This window comes from Dermochelys coriacea, chromosome 9, assembly GCF_009764565.3.
Source record: "Dermochelys coriacea isolate rDerCor1 chromosome 9, rDerCor1.pri.v4, whole genome shotgun sequence".
Lineage (NCBI taxonomy): Eukaryota > Metazoa > Chordata > Testudines > Dermochelyidae > Dermochelys > Dermochelys coriacea.
In genome coordinates, this window is record NC_050076.1 from 57,267,704 (window position 1) to 57,286,754 (window position 19,051).

Here is a 19,051-nt window from a genome sequence, read left to right on the forward strand (position 1 = left end):
TAACCCCTTACAGGTAAAGGAGGGATTTTATGCTACCCTTAGCTGTATGTTTATAACAGGAGGGATACTTTGTAAAGAACTGCAAAGTGGCTAGTATTCCTTCCTTTCTAGCCCAATCCCATGGTTCTTTTCCCATGAGAGAGAGGAATGATTTGGGCCCATAGCTTTTAGCAGGAACATAGATTTTCATCTGGAAATATACTTAAAGAAATGGATTTGTAGAAGAGCTCAGACCCAAGAGTTCCCATTTAGACTCCTAAATCAGTGATAAGATTTTCAAAAGAGCTCATCACCTAAATACAGTGATCAACAGGAGAGAATAAAGAGAACAATGGGGCACTGAGAACTACAGTACTACATTAGGTAGCTAAAGGGGAGCAGAGTTCTTTTGAAAATCTGACTTTAAAAGTATGTGCTGGTATCTAAAGACATTTTCTGTCATGGGTCAGTTTATTCATGATAATTAGAACATAAGGCTGGTACTTTCAAAGGTGCCTGTGGGATTTAGGCACCCAGGCCCAATTGAACCTTTCAGTGGATGTGGGTGCCTAACTCCTCCAGGGTCCTTTGGAAAGATTGCAAGTTGTATGGGGCAGGGAGCAGCTGTTTGTTCTGTTTGTGCAGCACCTAACGCAATGTGCTCCTGGGTATGACTGGGGCTCCCAGGCACTGCTGGAGTAATAATAATACATACTTCTGTGCTGACTATATTAGGTCATTTTGTTTTCATATGGAAGTTGGCTTACATTTTTTACAGCCTGGTTCTCATTTACACTAAGGCCTCTCTCTGGCAGTGAACTGGAAACTTAGAATGAGTGCAGCATCACACCCTGCTAATATGCATTTTCTCCCCCCACCCCTCGTCTTTCCTTTTTCTTGTAATTTTCACCGTCTTTTCACTGCCGGAGAGGTGAACAGAAAGGGGCCTTAGTGTAAATGAGAACTAGGCCCTTCAATTTGCATTGCCTCTTCTTATATGATTGGTACCTTTTTAGGACACATAGAACATGTTGGAAAACACTGCACATCATTTTTCTAGATGTAGTGCTAGTGGGTTAATCACTGCCTTGCTTCCAGCCTCTGCCTCTGTGTTGACCAAGATGCAAGAGCCAGAAATTGGCAGAGAGAGAGGCAGATACAGTATGATAGGAACAATCCTTAGCTGTGGCATGGTGCTTTTCATCAGTGGATCTCAAAGTACTTTGCATTTACTTATCAGTACAAGGCCCACATCTCAGCAGGAATTGTACTCAGGCGATAGTTCAGTGCATTTTTAGTCTGGCATATGCAACATGGATGATCTGTGCAACAGAGATTAATTATACTGAAAGAATGTATCAGAGTGAGCTGACAGATGACATGAAGAGAAGAAACTCTCCCTGTTCTGAAGGGACCACCTGACTTTTTTCAATTTTGAGGATTTCAAATGGCATCCAATGCTAATTTCTGACATACTTGGTGTTTTAATCATCTCGTTACACAATGGGTTGGCCAAAGTCCGCAATGAACATTCACCTCAAAGGCATTTCTTGCCTTGATGGGATACCAGCTGTGGGGTTGGTTGGCAAAGAGCCAGCCTGAAGTGGTTTTAAAGCAGCAAGCATCAGTGGCAACTTGCGAGTGGCAAATGGAACGATGTAGGCTGGCATGTCACATTGGGGGACGTCTGTTTCAAGGCTGTTCACTAATACAGGCCCAAAGTCTTGTATTCTGACTGTATTTCCTCCTCCCTTGATAACGCCAAGCACAGAGCTCTCCAAGAGAGCAAACCCCAGCACAGTGCTCACCAGGGACTTGACCCAGCATTCACTGAAGTCAACCGAACTCTCTCCATTGTTTTCAATGGGCATTGGATCAAGCTCTGAACTTTATTCTGGGCCCAATGCAGCTCTGGGCAGGAGCAAAAGCTTTTCTTTTCCATTTGCTCACAGATTTAGACTAGCAAATAGAAAATAATGCTGACAGTACTAGTGGGCAGTGTGGATAACTGCAGGGCAGAACATACCCCCTGCCATGGCAGGAGGAAACAGAGCACAGACATTTCCCAGAGTGAAAAGTACAGGTTCACACAGTGAAGTGATGGCACAGCATCCAAACCCCTGTCAGGGGCTGGACTGGGCCCTTTATGAGGGAATTGGTCCAGCCCCCCAGTTTCTCATGACAGCTGGGGCAGGGGGAACAGCAGAGTGAAGCTGCCGGAAGAATGAATCTCCTGCCGTGGTCCCTGAGGAAGGGAGTCATGATTGGGTAGAAAGAAACCCCTGGCTGGAAGTTTAGTTTTCCTTTTGGGGAGAAGGCAAAGAAGACAGGCCAGGCCTTACATCTTCTTCAGCTGCTGAAGAGCAGAAAGAGACAGCCCTCGGGGAATAGGAGCTGGGGTGAAAGGCCTTTTTGTATTTATTTTTGACCTTTATGTTAATCAGCCAGACCCCAAGAAGGGTTGTTGCCATTGCACTCACGAAAGTCTTTTGTGTGTAGAGTTTATTGAGGAGCCTGAAGAGGGGAAACTGAGGCAGTGCCACCCCAGATCACAAGGGGCATTCAGGAGGTAGCTGACCCTGTTATACTCCCTAAATAATAGGGATCTATCTGCAGGCTTTTCAGTCTGGATTAAGGCATAGGCCCGGCCCATGCCTAGGGCCCCAACTCCTGTCATTACAGGATGAGATCAGAATTCTGCTTGCATTAAAAATCAACTATACTTTGAACCCTTGTGGATGCAAAGAAAACTTGGAAATATGTTCTGAGCATAACTGCAGACAGCCTGGAACAAGAGATCCCAGAGGTGTGAACTGGCCCATTCATCTTAACTCGGACACCTGCTGCCATCCCAGGGAGGGGCAGAGCTATAACAAGGGGGGGGGGAAGGCAGCGTGGGGGCCTCACATGGATTGTGGGTAGGACCTCAGATTGCTATCATCTGACATCAAGGCTTTCTAAGTGGTGCATGAGAAAATTGATGGGCACATAGTCCAAGTGATCAGTGGGCTGGTCACCTGTAGGCCATGAGGAGACACATGGTTTAGTCAAATGGACAGAAAACATCCTAACCAATCTCTGTGTTGTGTACTGTACCTCTGCTCCTTCTCCACAGCAACAGAGGGCTGCTCTGTGACTCAGCTCACAGGGAAATCCTCCACTGCCTCTTTGTGTTTCATATAAATACTGCTAACGATTCATGCTATGGACACTGAGTCAGCTCCCCAGCTGATGTAAATCAGCATCTCTCCATTGAAGCCAGATCCCCAGTGGGTATAAATCAGTATCTTTCCACTGAAATCAATGGAGTGATGTCTCTTTACACTAGCTGAGGATCTGGCCTGACCATTTCCTGTTTGCTGAGTAGGATAGCTATATGCTATGCTTCAGACTTATCAGTGTGGCTAGATTTCTTGCCAAATACATTTGATTGTTAGGTAGCTACCTTGGCAATGAATAGTTCAGAAGGAGTTTGCACTCTTTCAGCTATGTAGGAGGAAAACACTGGTCTTATTAATGCCTTAGAATGTCTCTCCACTGGCTGCTCCTCCCACAAGGCACCTGCTTCCAGCCTTCTCTGCCTGCAGTGTCTTCTCCCTACCTGGAACAAGTGTCCTGCTTAGCTGAGCTTGTAGTAAGCCCTCTTTGAACTGGTCCCACTCATAGTTCTATTTCATGGAACAGAGAGGTCAGCAATACCTCACTAGCCTATGATTAACTTCAACATGGTCACTTCTTTATCATACCACTAGCAGTGATGTTTTTAATCTAGAGAGCAAGACCTGAGACCAGGACAATGTCCACAGTTTAACAGTCATCTGGTCATTGAGAAGCAGGAGAAGCGTGACATAAAAACGTCTGGAGACTGAAGGCAACAGTCAAGTGAAGCTAGACAAGAACAGGGAAGTAGAATATATAGACGGTTCATAACAAAGCTTTGTAGTCATTGAGATGCACTGGGTAACCTTTTATTAGGATATCCTTAGTTACAGTGGGGAAACCCCGGCCCTTTTCAAGTCAGGGGAAAACTCCCATTGACTTTATCGGTGTCAAGATTTCACCCAGCAACTTGATTTCAATGTGGTACTCAATTGTAATCAAATGGCATATCGAGCCCTTTCGACCTGAAGAATCCCAAAGCACTCTAGACTATAGCCACTCCATGGGGCTTTCTCACCCACCACTGAAATGCAACCACCTCTAGAGTGAAACACTGAAGATATCCTATGCCAACAGCATTTCACAACACGAAGAAATTAATCTCTCTAGATGAAACCTAGCGGGTTTGTTTTTTTTGTTTTCCCCACTCTGCAGAGTATGTAACTAACTAATTCAGCATTTGGACAGACGTTGGGATCCAAAGTTGGCAACCTCTTTTTTATGTCTCCATCAATGGACCACTCTGTCCACAGTGGACCAATCAGTGCATCTTGGGATGAGAGGGGAACTGAGTTTCTCTGTCATTGCTCTGGCTTGTGCTTTACTGGTAGATTCCAGTTCTGACTGAATAGCTTTTCTCTTTCCTGGCCTAGGTGGGAGTTCGGAATCCAGCCTTTCAGTTTATGTTCATTTTGGGGGTAACAACCATCACTTCTATATAGTTTATTGACCCGTTATCGATCTGAAAACTATCAGAGACCTTTCTTGTCATATCACATATCATATGGTCTGAATAAACTGATGTGTCTTTTCCAACTTGTTCCATCTTCTTCCTCTCCCCTTCTCCTCTTCCCATTTCCCCCACCTCTCAGCCTCTCTCTGTGCCTCTCCTTGTTTCTCTTTTTGTCTTCTCACCATCCGCATCTTCCCCCATTCTGGGCCAGGAGCAGAGAGATAGCAGGCCTCTAGTAAAACCACAGAACCCCCTGTGGTCCCTCTGCTCCACTGGCCCACACCCCCGCAGATGCCGTTGGCATACAGACCTGGCTTAATGAGGAACTGGTGCCTGCAGTGGACAATGGCAATGACAATTAGCTCTTTCAGGAGTCTGAGGACCTTGCCTGGCACTATGTTCCCCCTGCACTCAGCGCTGTCCACCACACTGAACACATCCTCTCTGGTCCAATTTTCCCAGCCAGCTCCTTCTTTGGGCACTCCTAGGTCATAGCAGCCTGACATCTGATGGTGCCCATTGGTAACCATCTCTGACTGGCCCTGTTTACTAGAGCACTCCTGCAGCAGGCGGGTGTGACACAGAAACCCCCTTGGGGCTGCCAACTGATGTGTCAAGACTACTTCTGCCCCCGCTTTCCCTGCAGTCCTAGCTTGGGACTTCAGTGCCCTGCCCAGTTTGAGCCAGACCCGCTAGCCTGCTGCAAACCCAGACCCAGGTCTGAACCACATCCCGTAACAGCTGTAGGCTTAATTGAAAGCAGCTTAAGAAGTGTTCCTGTCTTTAACACTCAGATGCCCAACTCCCAATGGGGTCCAAACCCCATATAAATCCGGTTTACCCTGTATAAAGCTTATACAGGGTAAACTCATAAATTGTTCACCCTCTATAACACTGATAGAGAGATATGCACAGCTGTTTGCCCTCCCAGGTATTAATACATACTCTGGGTTAATTGATAAGTAAAAAGTGATTTTATTAAATACAGAAAGTAGGATTTAAGTGGTTCCAAGTAATAGCAGACAGAGCAAAGTTGATTACCAAGCAAAATAAAATAGAACACGCAAGTCTATGTCTAATACAGTAAGAAAACTGAATATAGATAAATACCTCACCCTCAGAGGAATTCCAGTAAGCTTCCTTTTACAGACTAGACTCGTTCTAGTCTGGGTCCAGCAACCACTCACACCTGCTGTAGTTACTGTCCTTTGTTCCAGTTTCTTTCAGGTATCCTTCGGGTTGGAAAGGCTCCCTCTTTAGCTAGCTGAAGACAAAATGGAGGGGTCTGCCAGGGGTTTAAATAGCCTTTCTCTTGTGAGTGGAGACCCCCTCCTCTCTCCTATGTAAAGTCCAGCTCCAAGATGGAGTTCTGGAGTCACCTGGGCAAGTCACATGTCCATGCATGACTCAGTTTTTACAGGCAGCAGCCATTGTCCACATGCTACCTTGAACGTCCTCATGTAGACCTCTTATGTGGATTGGAGCCTTCCAAGATCCATTGTGCATTAAGTGCTTCTTGATTGGGCACTTAACTTGCAAATTCCTTTCTAAAGAAGCTGACCAAATGCCTTACTAAGGCTATTTAAAATCAAATAAGTATACAGCTAATATTCATAACTTTGAATACAACAATGACACATGCATACAAATAGGATGAATACATTCAGTAGATCATAACTGGATTCTTTGATCATGGGACGGTGTTCCAAGAAGGAGGAGTGCTAGGCAGAGATGGCTAACGAAGAGAGGGAAGAGCATCTTCGCAAGCAGGCTGGCTAACCTAGTGAGGAGGGTTTTAAACTAGGTTCACTGGGGGAAGGAGACCAAAGCCATGAGGTAAGTGGAATACCGGGAGGAAGCACGAGCAGGAGAACGTGAAAGGGGAGGGCTCCTGCCTCATATTAAGAAAGCAGGACAAAAAGCAAGTTATCTCAAGTACCTATACACAAATGCAAGAAGCCTGGGAAACAAGAGGGAGAATTGGAAGTCCTGGCACAGTCAAGGAATTATGATGTGATTGGAATAACAGAGACTAGGTGGGATAACTCACATGACTGGAGTACTGTCATGGATGGATATAAACTGTTCAGGAAGGACAGGCAGGGCAGAAAAGGTGGGGGAGTTGCACTGTATGTAAGAGAGCAGTATGACTGCTCAGAGCTCTGCAATGAAACTGCAGAAAAGCCTGAGTGTCTCTGGATTAAGTTTAGAAGCGTGAACAACAAGGGTGATGTCATGGTGGGAGTCTCTTATAGACCACCAGTTCAGGGGGAAGAGGTGGATTAGGCTTTCTTCTGGCAACTAACGGAAGTTACTAGATCACAGGCCCTGGTTCTCATGTGAGACTTCAATCACTCTGATATCTGCTGGCAGAGCAATACAACAGTACACAGACAATCCAGAATGTTTTTGGAAAGGGTAGGGGACAATTTCCTGGTGAAAGTGCTGGAGGAACCAACTAGGGGCAGAGCTCTTCTTGACCTGCTGCTCAAAAACAGGGAAGAATTAGTAGGGGAAGCAAAAGTGGATGGGAACCTGGGAGGCAGTGACCATGAGATGGTCGAGTTCAGGATCCTGACACAGGGAAGAAAGGAGAGCAGCAGAATACGGACCCTGGACTTCAGAAAAGCAGACTTTGACAACCTCAGGGAATTGATGGGCAGGATCCCCTGGGAGAATAACATTAGGGGGAAAGGAGTCCAGGAGAGCTAGCTGTATTTTAAAGAATCCTTATTGAGGTTACAGGGACAAACCATCCCGATGTGTAGAAAGAATAGTAAATATGTCAGGAGACCAGCTTGGCTTAACAGTGAAATCCTTGCTGATCTTAAACACAAAAAAAAAATCTTACAAGAAGTGGAAGATTGGACAAATGACCAGGGAAGAGTATAAAAATATTGCTTGGGCATGCAGGAATGAAATCAGGAAGGCCAAATCACACCTGGAGGTGCACCAAGCAAGAGATGTTGAGAGTAACAAGAAGGGTTTCTTCAGGTATGTTAGCAACAAGAAGAAAGTCAAGGAAAGTGTGGGCCCCTTACTGAATGAGGGAGGCAATCTAGTGACAGAGGATGTGGAAAAGGCTAATGTACTCAATGCTTTTTTTGCCTCTGTCTTCACAAACAAGGTCAGCTCCCAGACTGCTGCACTGGGCAGCACAGAATGGGGAGGAGGTGACCAGCCCTCTGTGAAGAAAGAAATGGTTCAGGACTATTTAGAAAAGCTGGACGAGCACAAGTTCATGGGCCGGATGCACTGCATCCGAGAGTGCTAAAAGAGTTGGCGGATGTGATTGCAGGGCCATTGGCCATTATCTTTGAAAACTTGTGGCGACTGGACGAGGTCTCATACGACTGGAAAAAGGCTAATGTAGTGCCCATCTTTATAAAAGGGAAGAAGGAGGATGGTGGGCACTACAGGGCAGTCAGCCTCACCTCAGTCCCTGGAAAAATCATGGAGCAGGTCCTCAAGGAATCAATTCTGAAACGCTTAGAGGAGAGGAAAGTGATCAGGAACAGTCAGCATGGATTTACCAAGGGCAAGTCATGCCTGACTAACCTAATTGCCTTCTATGAGGCGACGGCAGGCTCTGTGGATGAGGGGAAAGCAGTGGATGTGTTATTCCTTGACTTTAGCAAAGCTTTTGACACTGTCTCCCACAGTATTCTTGCCAGCAAGTTAAAGAAGTATGGGCTGGATGAATGGATGATAAGGTGGGTAGAAAGCTGGCTATATCATCAGGCTCAACGGGTAGTGATCAATGGCTCCATGTCTAGTTGGCAGCCGGTATCAAGCGGAGTGCCCCAAGGGTTGGTCCTGGGGCCGGTTTTGTTCAATATCTTCCTTAATGATCTGGAGGATGGCGTAGATTGCACCCTCAGCAAGTTTGCAGATGATACTAAACTGGGAGGAGTGGTAGATACGCTGGAGGATAGGGATAGGATACAGAGGGACCTAGACAAATTAGAGGATTGGGCCAAAAGAAATCTGATGAGATTCAACAAGGATAAGTGCAGAGTCCTGCCCTTAGGACGGAAGAATCCTGTGCACTGCTACAGACTTGGGACCGAATGGCTTGGCAGCAGTTCTGCAGAAAAGGACCTAGGGGTTACAGTGGACAAGAAGCTAGATATGAGTCAACAGTGTGCCCTTGTTGCCAAGAAGGCTAACAGTATTTTGGACTGTATGAGTAGGGGCATTGCCAGCAGATCGAGGGACATGATCATTCCCCTTTATTCGGCATTAGTGAGGCATCATCTGGAGTACTGTGTCCAGTTTTGGGCCCTACACTACAATGAGGATGTGGAAAAATTGGAAAACGTCCAGCGGAGGGCAACAAAAGTGACTAGGGGACTGGAACACATGACTTATGAGGAGAGGCTGAGGGAACTGGGATTATTTAGTCTGTAGAAGAGAAGAGTGAGAGAGGATTTGATAGCAGCCTTCAACTACCTAAAGGGGGGTTCCAAAGAGGATGGAGCTAGGCTGTTCTCAGTGGTACCAGATGGAGTAATGGTCTCAAGTTGCAGTGAGGGAGGTTTAGGTTGGATATTAGGAAAACCTTTTTCACTAGGAGGGTGATGAAACACTGGAATGGGTTACCTAGGGAGGTGGTGATTCTATGAAGATCCCCTTGCCTCACTTGAACACTGACAAATACCGAGCTGGAATCAGTCTGGCTAACCTGCGTGTTAGTATGGTTAAAACAGGAACTAGAATGCTAAGAATGTGTTTAGTCTTTAGAGGTTATGGAATGCTGGTGAGCTGCTATGTGTATTAATCTTACTTATTGCACCTGTATCCCATAGTGTAAGGTTATATTTGAGCGGTTGTATTGTGAGCCTCTGTGATTGTGTAAATCACCAGACAGGAGAGTGACATTAATTAGTGTGAAGGGTTGATCCCAACAGAAGGTGTTACACCCTTCCCAAAAGGAAGATCTATCAATACCAGATAGACTATTGTGGGATGTTGCAACTGGAATTTCCGTATGTACCACCAACAAGAGGACAAAAGACTTTTCTTGTTATTGTGCATCCTCCCTGTGAAGATGACTCTTCCCATCAGTTGAGCTTTGCAACTGAAAGCATGTGGGAAGAAGAGAATAAAACCCCTATCAAGAAGGGACTGATTATTTCTATGTTGCTTGGACTGTGAGGGGCAAGATATTTTTAGGAATAAGCAAGAGATCCCCAGCTGCTTAGCCTGGATTAGCCCTAAAGGACATATAGAGCTTGTTGGTTATAGAAGCTTCTATTACCTTTTTTAAATTTAAGATTGTAACTCATTTGTGTGTCTATTGTTTATCCTCTTTAACCTTGTAAATAACTTCCTTGTTTCCTTTTCATATTTAATAAGTCTTTATGTAATTTATTATAGGCTAGTCTATACAATACATGTTGTCTTTGCTGTGAGATATAAGATGCAACTGACCTGGGGTAAGTGACTGGTCCTTTGGGACTGGGAGTACTCTGAATATTGCTGTGATTTTTGGTGTAAGAGACCAGGTATCACAAATGTACACTCACCTGGATGGCTAAACAGATCAGTGTACCCAGGGGAACTGTCTATCGCTCCATGTTAAGTGTTATAGTGCCTGGGGAGCTCACAATAGATAATTGGTTGGTGAAATCTAAGCATAGAACTCACCACCAATTTGGGGTTTGTGCCCTGGTTCCTAACAGTTTGCGCAGAGGTTGGTACTCATGCTCTTGAGTCATGCAGGCAGTGTGATAGCTATATCCATCTCCCAACTGTACTCTTTATCACTCTGCTCCTGCCTCCCTGACCCCATCATCAGCGTTACGTCCTTGTTCTTCTGCCCAGTCATAGACCATTGTGCTGTGTTGGGAGTTTGTTCAGAAAGGGGAGCATTCAATCCCAGCCTCTTGGTCTGCCAAATGGGGTACAAATACAGAAAGGGAGTGTCTGGAGCAAAGGCCACCTCAGTGCTACAGGCTCTGTCCCCTATCTCCTGCTCTGCCCCAGTGATAAGTATCTAGGAAATGTTGAGCTGCCTATTAGTTTTGGGTCCTTTCAACTAACAAACCAAGCAGCTGCTGTGTGACGTCTGGAGGGGGAAGAATGAACTCACATGCATCCGAGCAGAGATGCCAGGTTCTTCATTTCAAAACTTTTTCTTAATTTCATCCATTGATCTCACTCCAGCAGCAGCCATTGCCATGGTCTGTTGCCCTTGCCCATAGGTGCTGAAGCAAGGGGAATTCTCATTCTCTCCCAGACTGTCTTGCCTGGTATGCAGTGGAGACTGGATGATGCACTGCTGCTAAGCATCCATCCAGGAAAAGCAGTTCTATTTTAAAGAACAGGGCAAGAGCTACCAGTCTGAGGGTCCTGTTCAGCTGAACTGGAACTTGTCTCCAAGGCAGACAAGGCTTAAAGAGGAAAAACGGGGGGGAAGGGGGAGAAGGAAGAGAGGATCGGGAGATTTCTGACTATTGTTTTCTAAAAGCAGCTTCTGCCCTTGACCAGGTGACCTCAGAGCTGAGAGCCTAAAGGAAGAAGGTCTGCAGCTGTCCCTGCTGCTGTCCAGTGGCTGGAAAATGATCAGGTTCAACAATATCCCTGTGGTGTAGAGAAAGCAGAGTACTCTGAAACTCCACAGCAGACGCAGAGAAGGAAGTTTTGCAGAAGGCAGCCTGCAAAAGGTAACACGGGGCTGACTTCATCCCCAGCAGCTACTATCACAGGAGGTAAACACCAAGCTTTAATCCTGCCATCCGAACCCCTTCCCAAAACCTTACTGGGAGAGAGAGAGAGAGGGTTTGTCTGCCATACGGACTCTCAGTGGGGATGCAGTCTTAAGCAATGGAGTATAGTTCTGTAGAATTTAAAAGAGCTAGTGAAAAATGGAGGGAACTTCTTGATTCTTTAAATTTTGATGAATTTGTTTGCTGTTTTCCATCCAAATTTGAAGTTTCAATGAAAATTTTCATCAAAATTTGAAAATGTTATCTTCAAAATTTGAAAAATTCCAATCAACTCTAAATAAAGTTCAGCCTTTCACTAGGAAGAAAAGTCCTAATAAAATGAGGAGCCTGCAATGGAGTTCAGGTCCAGTGTAACACATGGTGAACCACAAGATCTACTGCTGAGTTCAACTGCCATGCCATGCTGGCCGTTCCTGGGTTCTTCTATGGAGTTGTCATGATCACTACTAGCTTCACCCTGGAGCACAGGGCAGATTCTGTGCCTCAGCTGGGAGCTCTGTTACTGTCCCAGCTCTGTTGCTCCCAACTAGGAGTGCTGTTACTGAGCTATCAATGATGGTCTCTCTTTGGGCTACTCATCCTGCTCTGTCTCCCCTGCTGCCAACCACAGGAACCCACCTCTTAGACGGGGATATTGGAGATCCACCACCAGCCCAGTCTTAGCCTCAGTGCCCTTCTGGGAGGTGAGGTCTCAGACTCCACAGAGGGGTAGGCAAGAAGTTTGGTGTCACAAAGCCACCAAACTGCCTCCCCCCTGAGAGGGTGGTGTGACATTGCACTCCATATGTTTTATGCAAATATGCTTATAAATGTGAATATGATGTAACTGGAATATGCTTTATGCAAAAGATCTCTTGTAAGGTATCATTACAAAACTTTTATAATCTACTGAGTGTGTTCATCCTGTTTGTTTGCATGTATTATTTCTATGTCTGGAGTTAGAAGAATAAGATATAAACTTGTATTACTAATGTAAACATGTTAAGTGGAAGCCATTAAGGGTTCTTCAGAATCAATGAACTGTAAATGGCTCTGTTTACTTGCAAACTTTCCTGTGTAAGTATGGGCCAGCCCAGGAAGAATGGAGGCTGGGGTCTCACAGGACATGTGACCATGTCACATGATGCTGGAATCCATCTTAAATCTGGTACTTTTCCATTTAGAAGGAGGGGTGGGGTCCCAGAAAGATAAAAGATTCCCGCCGTGTGCCAAAGCTATAAAAGGGAGTGGAGCAGGACAAAGGGGCAGCCAGTCATGAGAAAACCCCTGGTTAACACCTAAGATGTCTGCTGGAACTAACAAGGACAGTACCAGGGGAAAGGATTTGGCCCAGCCTAGGAAGGAGTCTAGTCTGTGAAAGAAGCTTTTTGGAACATCTCTGAGGGTGAGATATTACCTGTAATCAGTTTCTTAATGTATTAGGCTTGGACTTGTGTGTTTTGTTTTCTTTTGCTTAGTGACTTACTTTGTTTTGTCTGTTATTACTTGAAACCACTTAAATCCCACTTTTCATACTTAATAAAATCACTTTTGTTTATTAGTAAATGCAGAGTAAGTGATTAATACCTGGGGGAGCAAACAGCTGTGCATATCTCTCTATCCGTGTTATAGAGGGCGGACAATTTATGAGTTTACCCTATATAAGCTTTATACAGAGTAAAACAGATTTATTTGGGGTTTGGATCCCATTGGGAGCTGGGTGTCTGGGTGCTGGAGGCAGGGAACCTATTGAGCATTTTTTAGTTAAAGTCTGCAGCTTTGTGGGTGTGGACTAGACCTGGGTTTGTGTTGCAGCAGAGTAGCGTGTCTGGCTCAACAAGGCAGGGTTCTGGAGTCCCAAGCTGACAGGGAAAACGGACTCAGGAGTTACTTCACCACATCAGGTGACAGTCCCAAGGGGATCTCTGTGACTGAACCCATCACAGTGGGATCATCATCTGGCTAGAGTTTTGTTATGGCCAGAATTTAATTTAAGCTGGGTCTTGCCAGGGCTCAGCCCCAGCACCTCTTTTCATACCAGGGTGCAGCCTTGGCAGCTCTTCTGTCAGTATCCTTTAGTAAGGCATGCAATTCTACACTTGCATGTAAGGCGTGACCTTGCAAGTACAGTGTATGAGAGGTCACATTGTGTGGAGGATGCCGTTTTGTTTTGCTTGAGCTCCAGCACCCCTTTACAAAAGAAGCACTGGGCAAGGCTCAGCCTCCCAGGTCTGGATGGGCTCTGCCGTGTGAGGAGAAACACAAAGAGCCATGCTTTAAGCAGCAACTGGAGACCTCCCTGAACCAGGAAGAACTCATGTTTATTAAGCTTCCTGCTGCAACTCATCCTGGTCCTCTCTGGTAAACTGTGGAGGACCAGGAACTCTATAGCCACTCCACATCTCCCTTTATGATACATGATTAAAATTTAACTTATAAACCAATGTGTAAAAAGAAAAGGAGTACTTGTTCCACCTTAGAGACTAACAAATTTATTTGAGCATAAGCTTTCGTGAGCTACAGCTCACTTCATCGGATGAAGTGCATCCGATGAAGTTAGCTGTAGCTCACGAAAGCTTATACTCAAATAAATAAAATAAATTTGTTAGTCTCTAAGGTGCCACAAATACTCCTTTTCTTTTTCGGATACAGACTAACACGGCTGCTATTCTGAAACCAATGTGTGTACGCAACCACAATCCAAAATAAACTTAAATTCCTTAATACTATTTACACAGCTATGTCCCCTTATCCATTCCATTTAAGTAGTCCTGAACATTATTCTATAGCTCACATCTTTGAGGGATTCTCATCAGCCTTCCAAACCTTGTTCTCACTTTGGCTGAGTTCTCATGTAGTGTTCCCTGTGGAGACGGCTCAGTTCCTGACAGAGTATCTGCCCAGGTTCTAGAGCCTCTCTTTGTTGTGCTGCGGAATACTGAGAATGAATCCAATTGCTCTGGAGAAGTCTTTTTGGAGTCTCCACTTGGGAGGATCTGGGAGTTCCTGCTGAGTTTTGAACAGTTCCAAAAGCAAAGAGCTGTTATCTACACTTTTTTCCCTAGGCTCAGTTCAGGCAGTGCTTTCGTTCTGTGCTGAACATTGAAGTTTTATTACTGCTTAATTTTTGTTGCAGCATTCAGTTTTCAAATTCCTTCAGGTCAAGCGCCTTTGGTTTAAGTCTACATTGAACTTGTTCTGGCAGCAATTCCAGCATCAGCCAGCTGACTTCAGTAAATTTGAGATGAACAACTAAAGCCTGAAACTTGCCAGAAATTGACTCACCTCTGCTAAAGAAGACAACTTCCAACAGGCCTGCTACCATATTAGCAGGACCAAAGTGACGTTCACAGAGCTGATGGCTTGTATCTGAAAGGATGGCACTTTTTTATGCTGGCAGTATTTCAGAAAGATGCCCTCCAAAATCCATTTTAGGGACACCAAGATATAGCCAAGTGCAGGTCACACTTTACAACAATTTACATAGTGACCTGATCTGAGGAGGAACCTTAATAGAGGGTATCATGATGCTATAGACTTCCTTGGCCTCCACTGCTCCCTGGCATCTTCCCCTTGCTTGGGAGGATCTAGGAGAAAGGGCAAACCTGCTCATATTAATGTTGATTCAATCCATACCAGCTCTAGAAAAGCCCTGGAAAGGCAATGAGCAGTTCAGCTGCAGCCTATACATTTCTCTCACCAGGTACTCGACCAATTTTCCTGTCATGAAACTGCTCCATATTGTGGGCACACTGAAGGGCCACCATCTGGACAACCTTTGCCTACTGAACCAGGTCAACAGTGAGGACTGGAAAGAAGAGGGCAGGAAATGAGGGCTCACATTTAATCATTTAAAGGTATGTTTTCCTGAGAGACCAGCTTGGGACACTGTACTTGTGACTGTTAATAGCCCATATTCTGGTGTATGGCACCGTATTCTGATCTAAGTCACTTTGACCCTATGACAACTGTGCACCTTACACATCTTTACTGAAAGAAACATTCAGTTAACCTTGGCATATGAACCCAAAAGGATGGGAATAATATAACTAGGTGTGTATTTGTACCATTGTCATATGCTGGTCAGGTGTATCAGAATAGTCACTCTCTTGTTCCCATGAGCCAGAGAGGGTACATAAGCCTTAATACTACTAAAGCTAATAGTGATTCTTGTTCCGCTCATGTGACAGGGGTCTGTGTTTCCAGCCCTGAAGATCTTGTGTTCTATTCCCTGTGCTCCATGTGTGATAGCTAGGGCTGCACATTTGTCATGGTTGGGAAACTGTCACAAAGAGTATGATTTTCGTGTTTGTCTGTGACTTTTCTCCATGTCTATGACTCACCCCACAACAACAGTTCCTGCAGCTGCTCCAGGTGTTGCAACCTGGTGCATCTGGTTGCAGCGCTGCTCAGCTTTGGCCCACCTGACCCTCCATAATGATTGCATTGGGGGGTGGGGGAACCTGAGCAGCACTGTGACCCCACACACCAGGTCACAACACCTGGAACGTGGAACCATGCCCAGCCACATTGAACACAGGAACTTCAGGAGCTGCCACTGCTGGGGGAGTGCAGGGCAGGCGCAGTGCTGGGGGAGTGCAGGGCAGGCTTATTCTCCAGCCTTCATCTCCCCAGGGACTCCCCTCCATAGCGAGCCAGGATTAGGGTTGCAGTACCAGGGGGAAAGGGTGCTTTAGTGGTGGTCAGGGCCCCACTGGTGGGGCAATGAGGAGAGTTTGCTTTTTAAAAAAATCAGGGAGCAGGCACTGGAAGTATAGCAACCCATGCCTTTTATTAAAGTTACTGTGATTGCTCTGGGATTTTTAATAAAAACAACAGTGACAAATGTTCAGCTCTAGTGATGCTTTTTACATGGGGAATGGAACCAGGGGCCTCCGGAGCTCAGAGCACAAGATGAGCTAAATAGCCAAGACTCTATAGATGGGGGTTACACATATATTGGGCTCAGCCAGCAACTGCAGCGTCAATTCTTTGTGGCTACTGATTTGGTACAAGAGAATCCTACTACAACAACTTGAGACGTTGCTTTTTCTACCAAGTCCCAACATGCCATTAGGAACTCGCACACAGCTGGAGGGTCATGTGTCATGCTTTGAACAAACTTCATCTTTCAACACCCTAGGAAAGGGAAGATTGAGCTGCTGAATTTGTTTTTCATAACCTGAGTATGCACCAGCTGCTAACATTGCAGCCTGATGCTGAGGATGTTGTGCTAGTGGCAGTATCATCTTTAATAATTTGGACATGCTCCATCTCACAGGACCTCTGCTAAGGTAATACGAGGCACCACTTTCTTGGATGTGCTCCCTTTCATGGTTGAGACACGTTCTGTTCTCCAGAACTGCAGATGGTGTTGAGGAATTTGTCCTTCAGATTTGAACCCAGTTAATACAGCACTCCACAGCAGTTTGGAGTGCCCACTTTGGGCAGTGCTAAACTTTATGATTTGTGTATGCTTTATGTTTTAGCACGGTATTGGAAGGTACTAGCCATTGTGACCAGTGCTCCATTTCTCAGTATCCCGGCATGGCAGTAGGCCTATGCTATGCTAATTACAGACACAAGAGTGTTAGTAGAAGAGTAACATGCCAGTGATGGCTGGTATGGAATTGTGCCCTGGCCTTGCTGATAGTTTCAATGTGATGATGCCTCCATGTAAATTGCCACAGAAGTGCAGATTATTTTCAAGTTGCTGAATAATTTGAATCAAGCTTTCATTAGACAAAAATTAAGACACTTATTAATATGAAGAAAATCTTCAGAATATGAACGGAGTGTCCCTGATGTGCTGATGTCTGCTGGAGTCCGCAGCTCTGGGAGACAGAACAGCCCCCGTCAAGTCAATGGGATGCAAACTAAAATCTGTCCACTTTTAAATGTCCACATTAAGCATTTAGATACCACAGTTACAAACATAAATAATGGGTAGAAGTTTCAACATTACTGAGGGATTTGGATGCTCAATTCCCATTAATGTTAGTGGTGCCTAAATTCCTTTGGCAGCTTTGAACATCCCAGCCATAGCTGTATAACCCATGATAGTTTACATGTTCTGTATTCTCTCTCTCTGAGTAAATCCTTTTGGTTTCCTCGAGATGGTGCTGCAGTGGGCCACTGATGTTCCCTTCCCCTGAGGACTGGGACCTGGAAGGGTCAGTCTATAGGCTCCTCATGATCCTGCTTTGTTGCTTAGCAACCAAAAATCTCCCCCACTTCCTGTATCCAGAAGAAAATCTTTTCCAAGGAGAGGATCTAGACCTGAGTGCTTTGTACCAAAGAGTCAAGGGGTTTGCCAGCTCACCAGAGCACTTCCTCAAGTGCCATTTCACCCAAGAACAATCACCAGCAACTAGACTATGGTATCAAGACCAGGCTGCAGCCCCCAGCTCAGTTCGGAGCCTATTGGGGCCCAGCCTACTTTGATGTGCTGCTTAGTAAGGTAATTCAGAATCATGGGCAAGGATCTCATCAGAGTGCTGGAACAGTTGGAGGCCCGGATTCTCAGGTGTCTGTAGTGTAAACTGGACCTAGCAGGGGAGGGAAGGCTGCCAGGGAGAGAAGAAACTGGGCTGAAGGAACTGGGATTGTTTAGTCTTCAGAAGAGAAGAATGAGGGGGGATTTGATAGCTGCTTTCGACTACCTGAAAGGGGGTTTCAAAGAGGATGGATCTAGACTGTTCTCAGTGGTAGCAGATGACAGAACGAGGAGTAATGGTCTCAAGTTGCAGTGGGGGAGGTTTAGGTTGGATATTGGGAAAAACTTTTTCACTAAGAGGGTGGTGAAGCACTGGAATGGGTTACCTAGGGAGATGGTGGAATCTCCTTCCTTTGAGGTTTTTAAGGTCAGGCTTTACAAAGCCTTGGTTGAGATGATTTAGTTGGTGTTGGTCCTGCTTTGAGCAGGGGGTTGGACTAGATGACCTCCTGAGGTCCCTTCCAACCCTGATATTCTATGATTCTATGAAAGCTGGTTACAGCTCCCTGATTCTCTGCCCTGGGTGCAAAATAGAGTGGGTTAGGAGTTAGTTAGTTAGGAGTTAGTGGGTTAGTCTAATAGAGTGGGTTAGGAGTTAGTGGGTTAGTCTAATCTGTGCCAGCTGACTGTGATCCTCAGAGAAACTTCCACCAGCTGGGCATTGCTGAAGCTCCTTGCCATACCCACACTGTTATATGGCTAGAGGTAGGATTCCTCAGAAATATCCAAATAGGTCAGCATGGTGCTAGAGCCACACGCAGCTCTCTGGGGCTGAGAAATGCCTCTGATCGGCAGCATTTTGTGATCAGAGTGGGCCTTCCATCTAACTCCTCCTCTTTCCCTTCTGTTCAGTTCCAGGTTTACCGCATCCAAGACAAAGAGCAGATCTCTGCTCTGTCGAACATCTTGTCAAAGGCCAAGAAGGTGGTTAATGACCAGAGCTGAGCCAGCTCACCTCACATGGTCACGCCCTGAACCTATAGACTGAATGGGTTCTTCCCACATTTGCCTTTACTGCCTTGATCACAGCAGCTGTTCTGGGAACCCAATGTCCATTGGCTTCACAGTGCACAAATGGGAAAAAGAGCAATTGGGACAGAGCTGAAATAAGCTTGTGGTGGAGGCGGGGTATTGATACCTGGTTGTCACCAGAACAGGAGAGGTGATGGGGCTACCCATGGTGCATAGACCCTTTTCAGTCCTCTGCCTTTGAATTGCTAGATGAATGGACACAAGATACAGTTCTCTGTATAT

General features: G+C 45.5%; 1 protein-coding gene across 1 annotated transcript; it reads left to right on the forward strand.

Annotated features, from left to right (window-relative positions):
• Window positions 1-10,013: 10,013 nt before the first annotated feature.
• On the forward strand, window positions 10,014-18,742 carry MAB21L4 (mab-21 like 4). The gene is given in 8 exon segments (XM_038415107.1): window positions 10,014-10,029; window positions 11,084-11,267; window positions 11,269-11,304; window positions 15,005-15,158; window positions 17,418-17,437; window positions 17,439-17,663; window positions 17,665-17,761; window positions 18,650-18,742. Coding segments are annotated over 8 exon segments (825 nt in total).
• The last annotated feature ends 309 nt before the right edge of the window (window positions 18,743-19,051 follow it).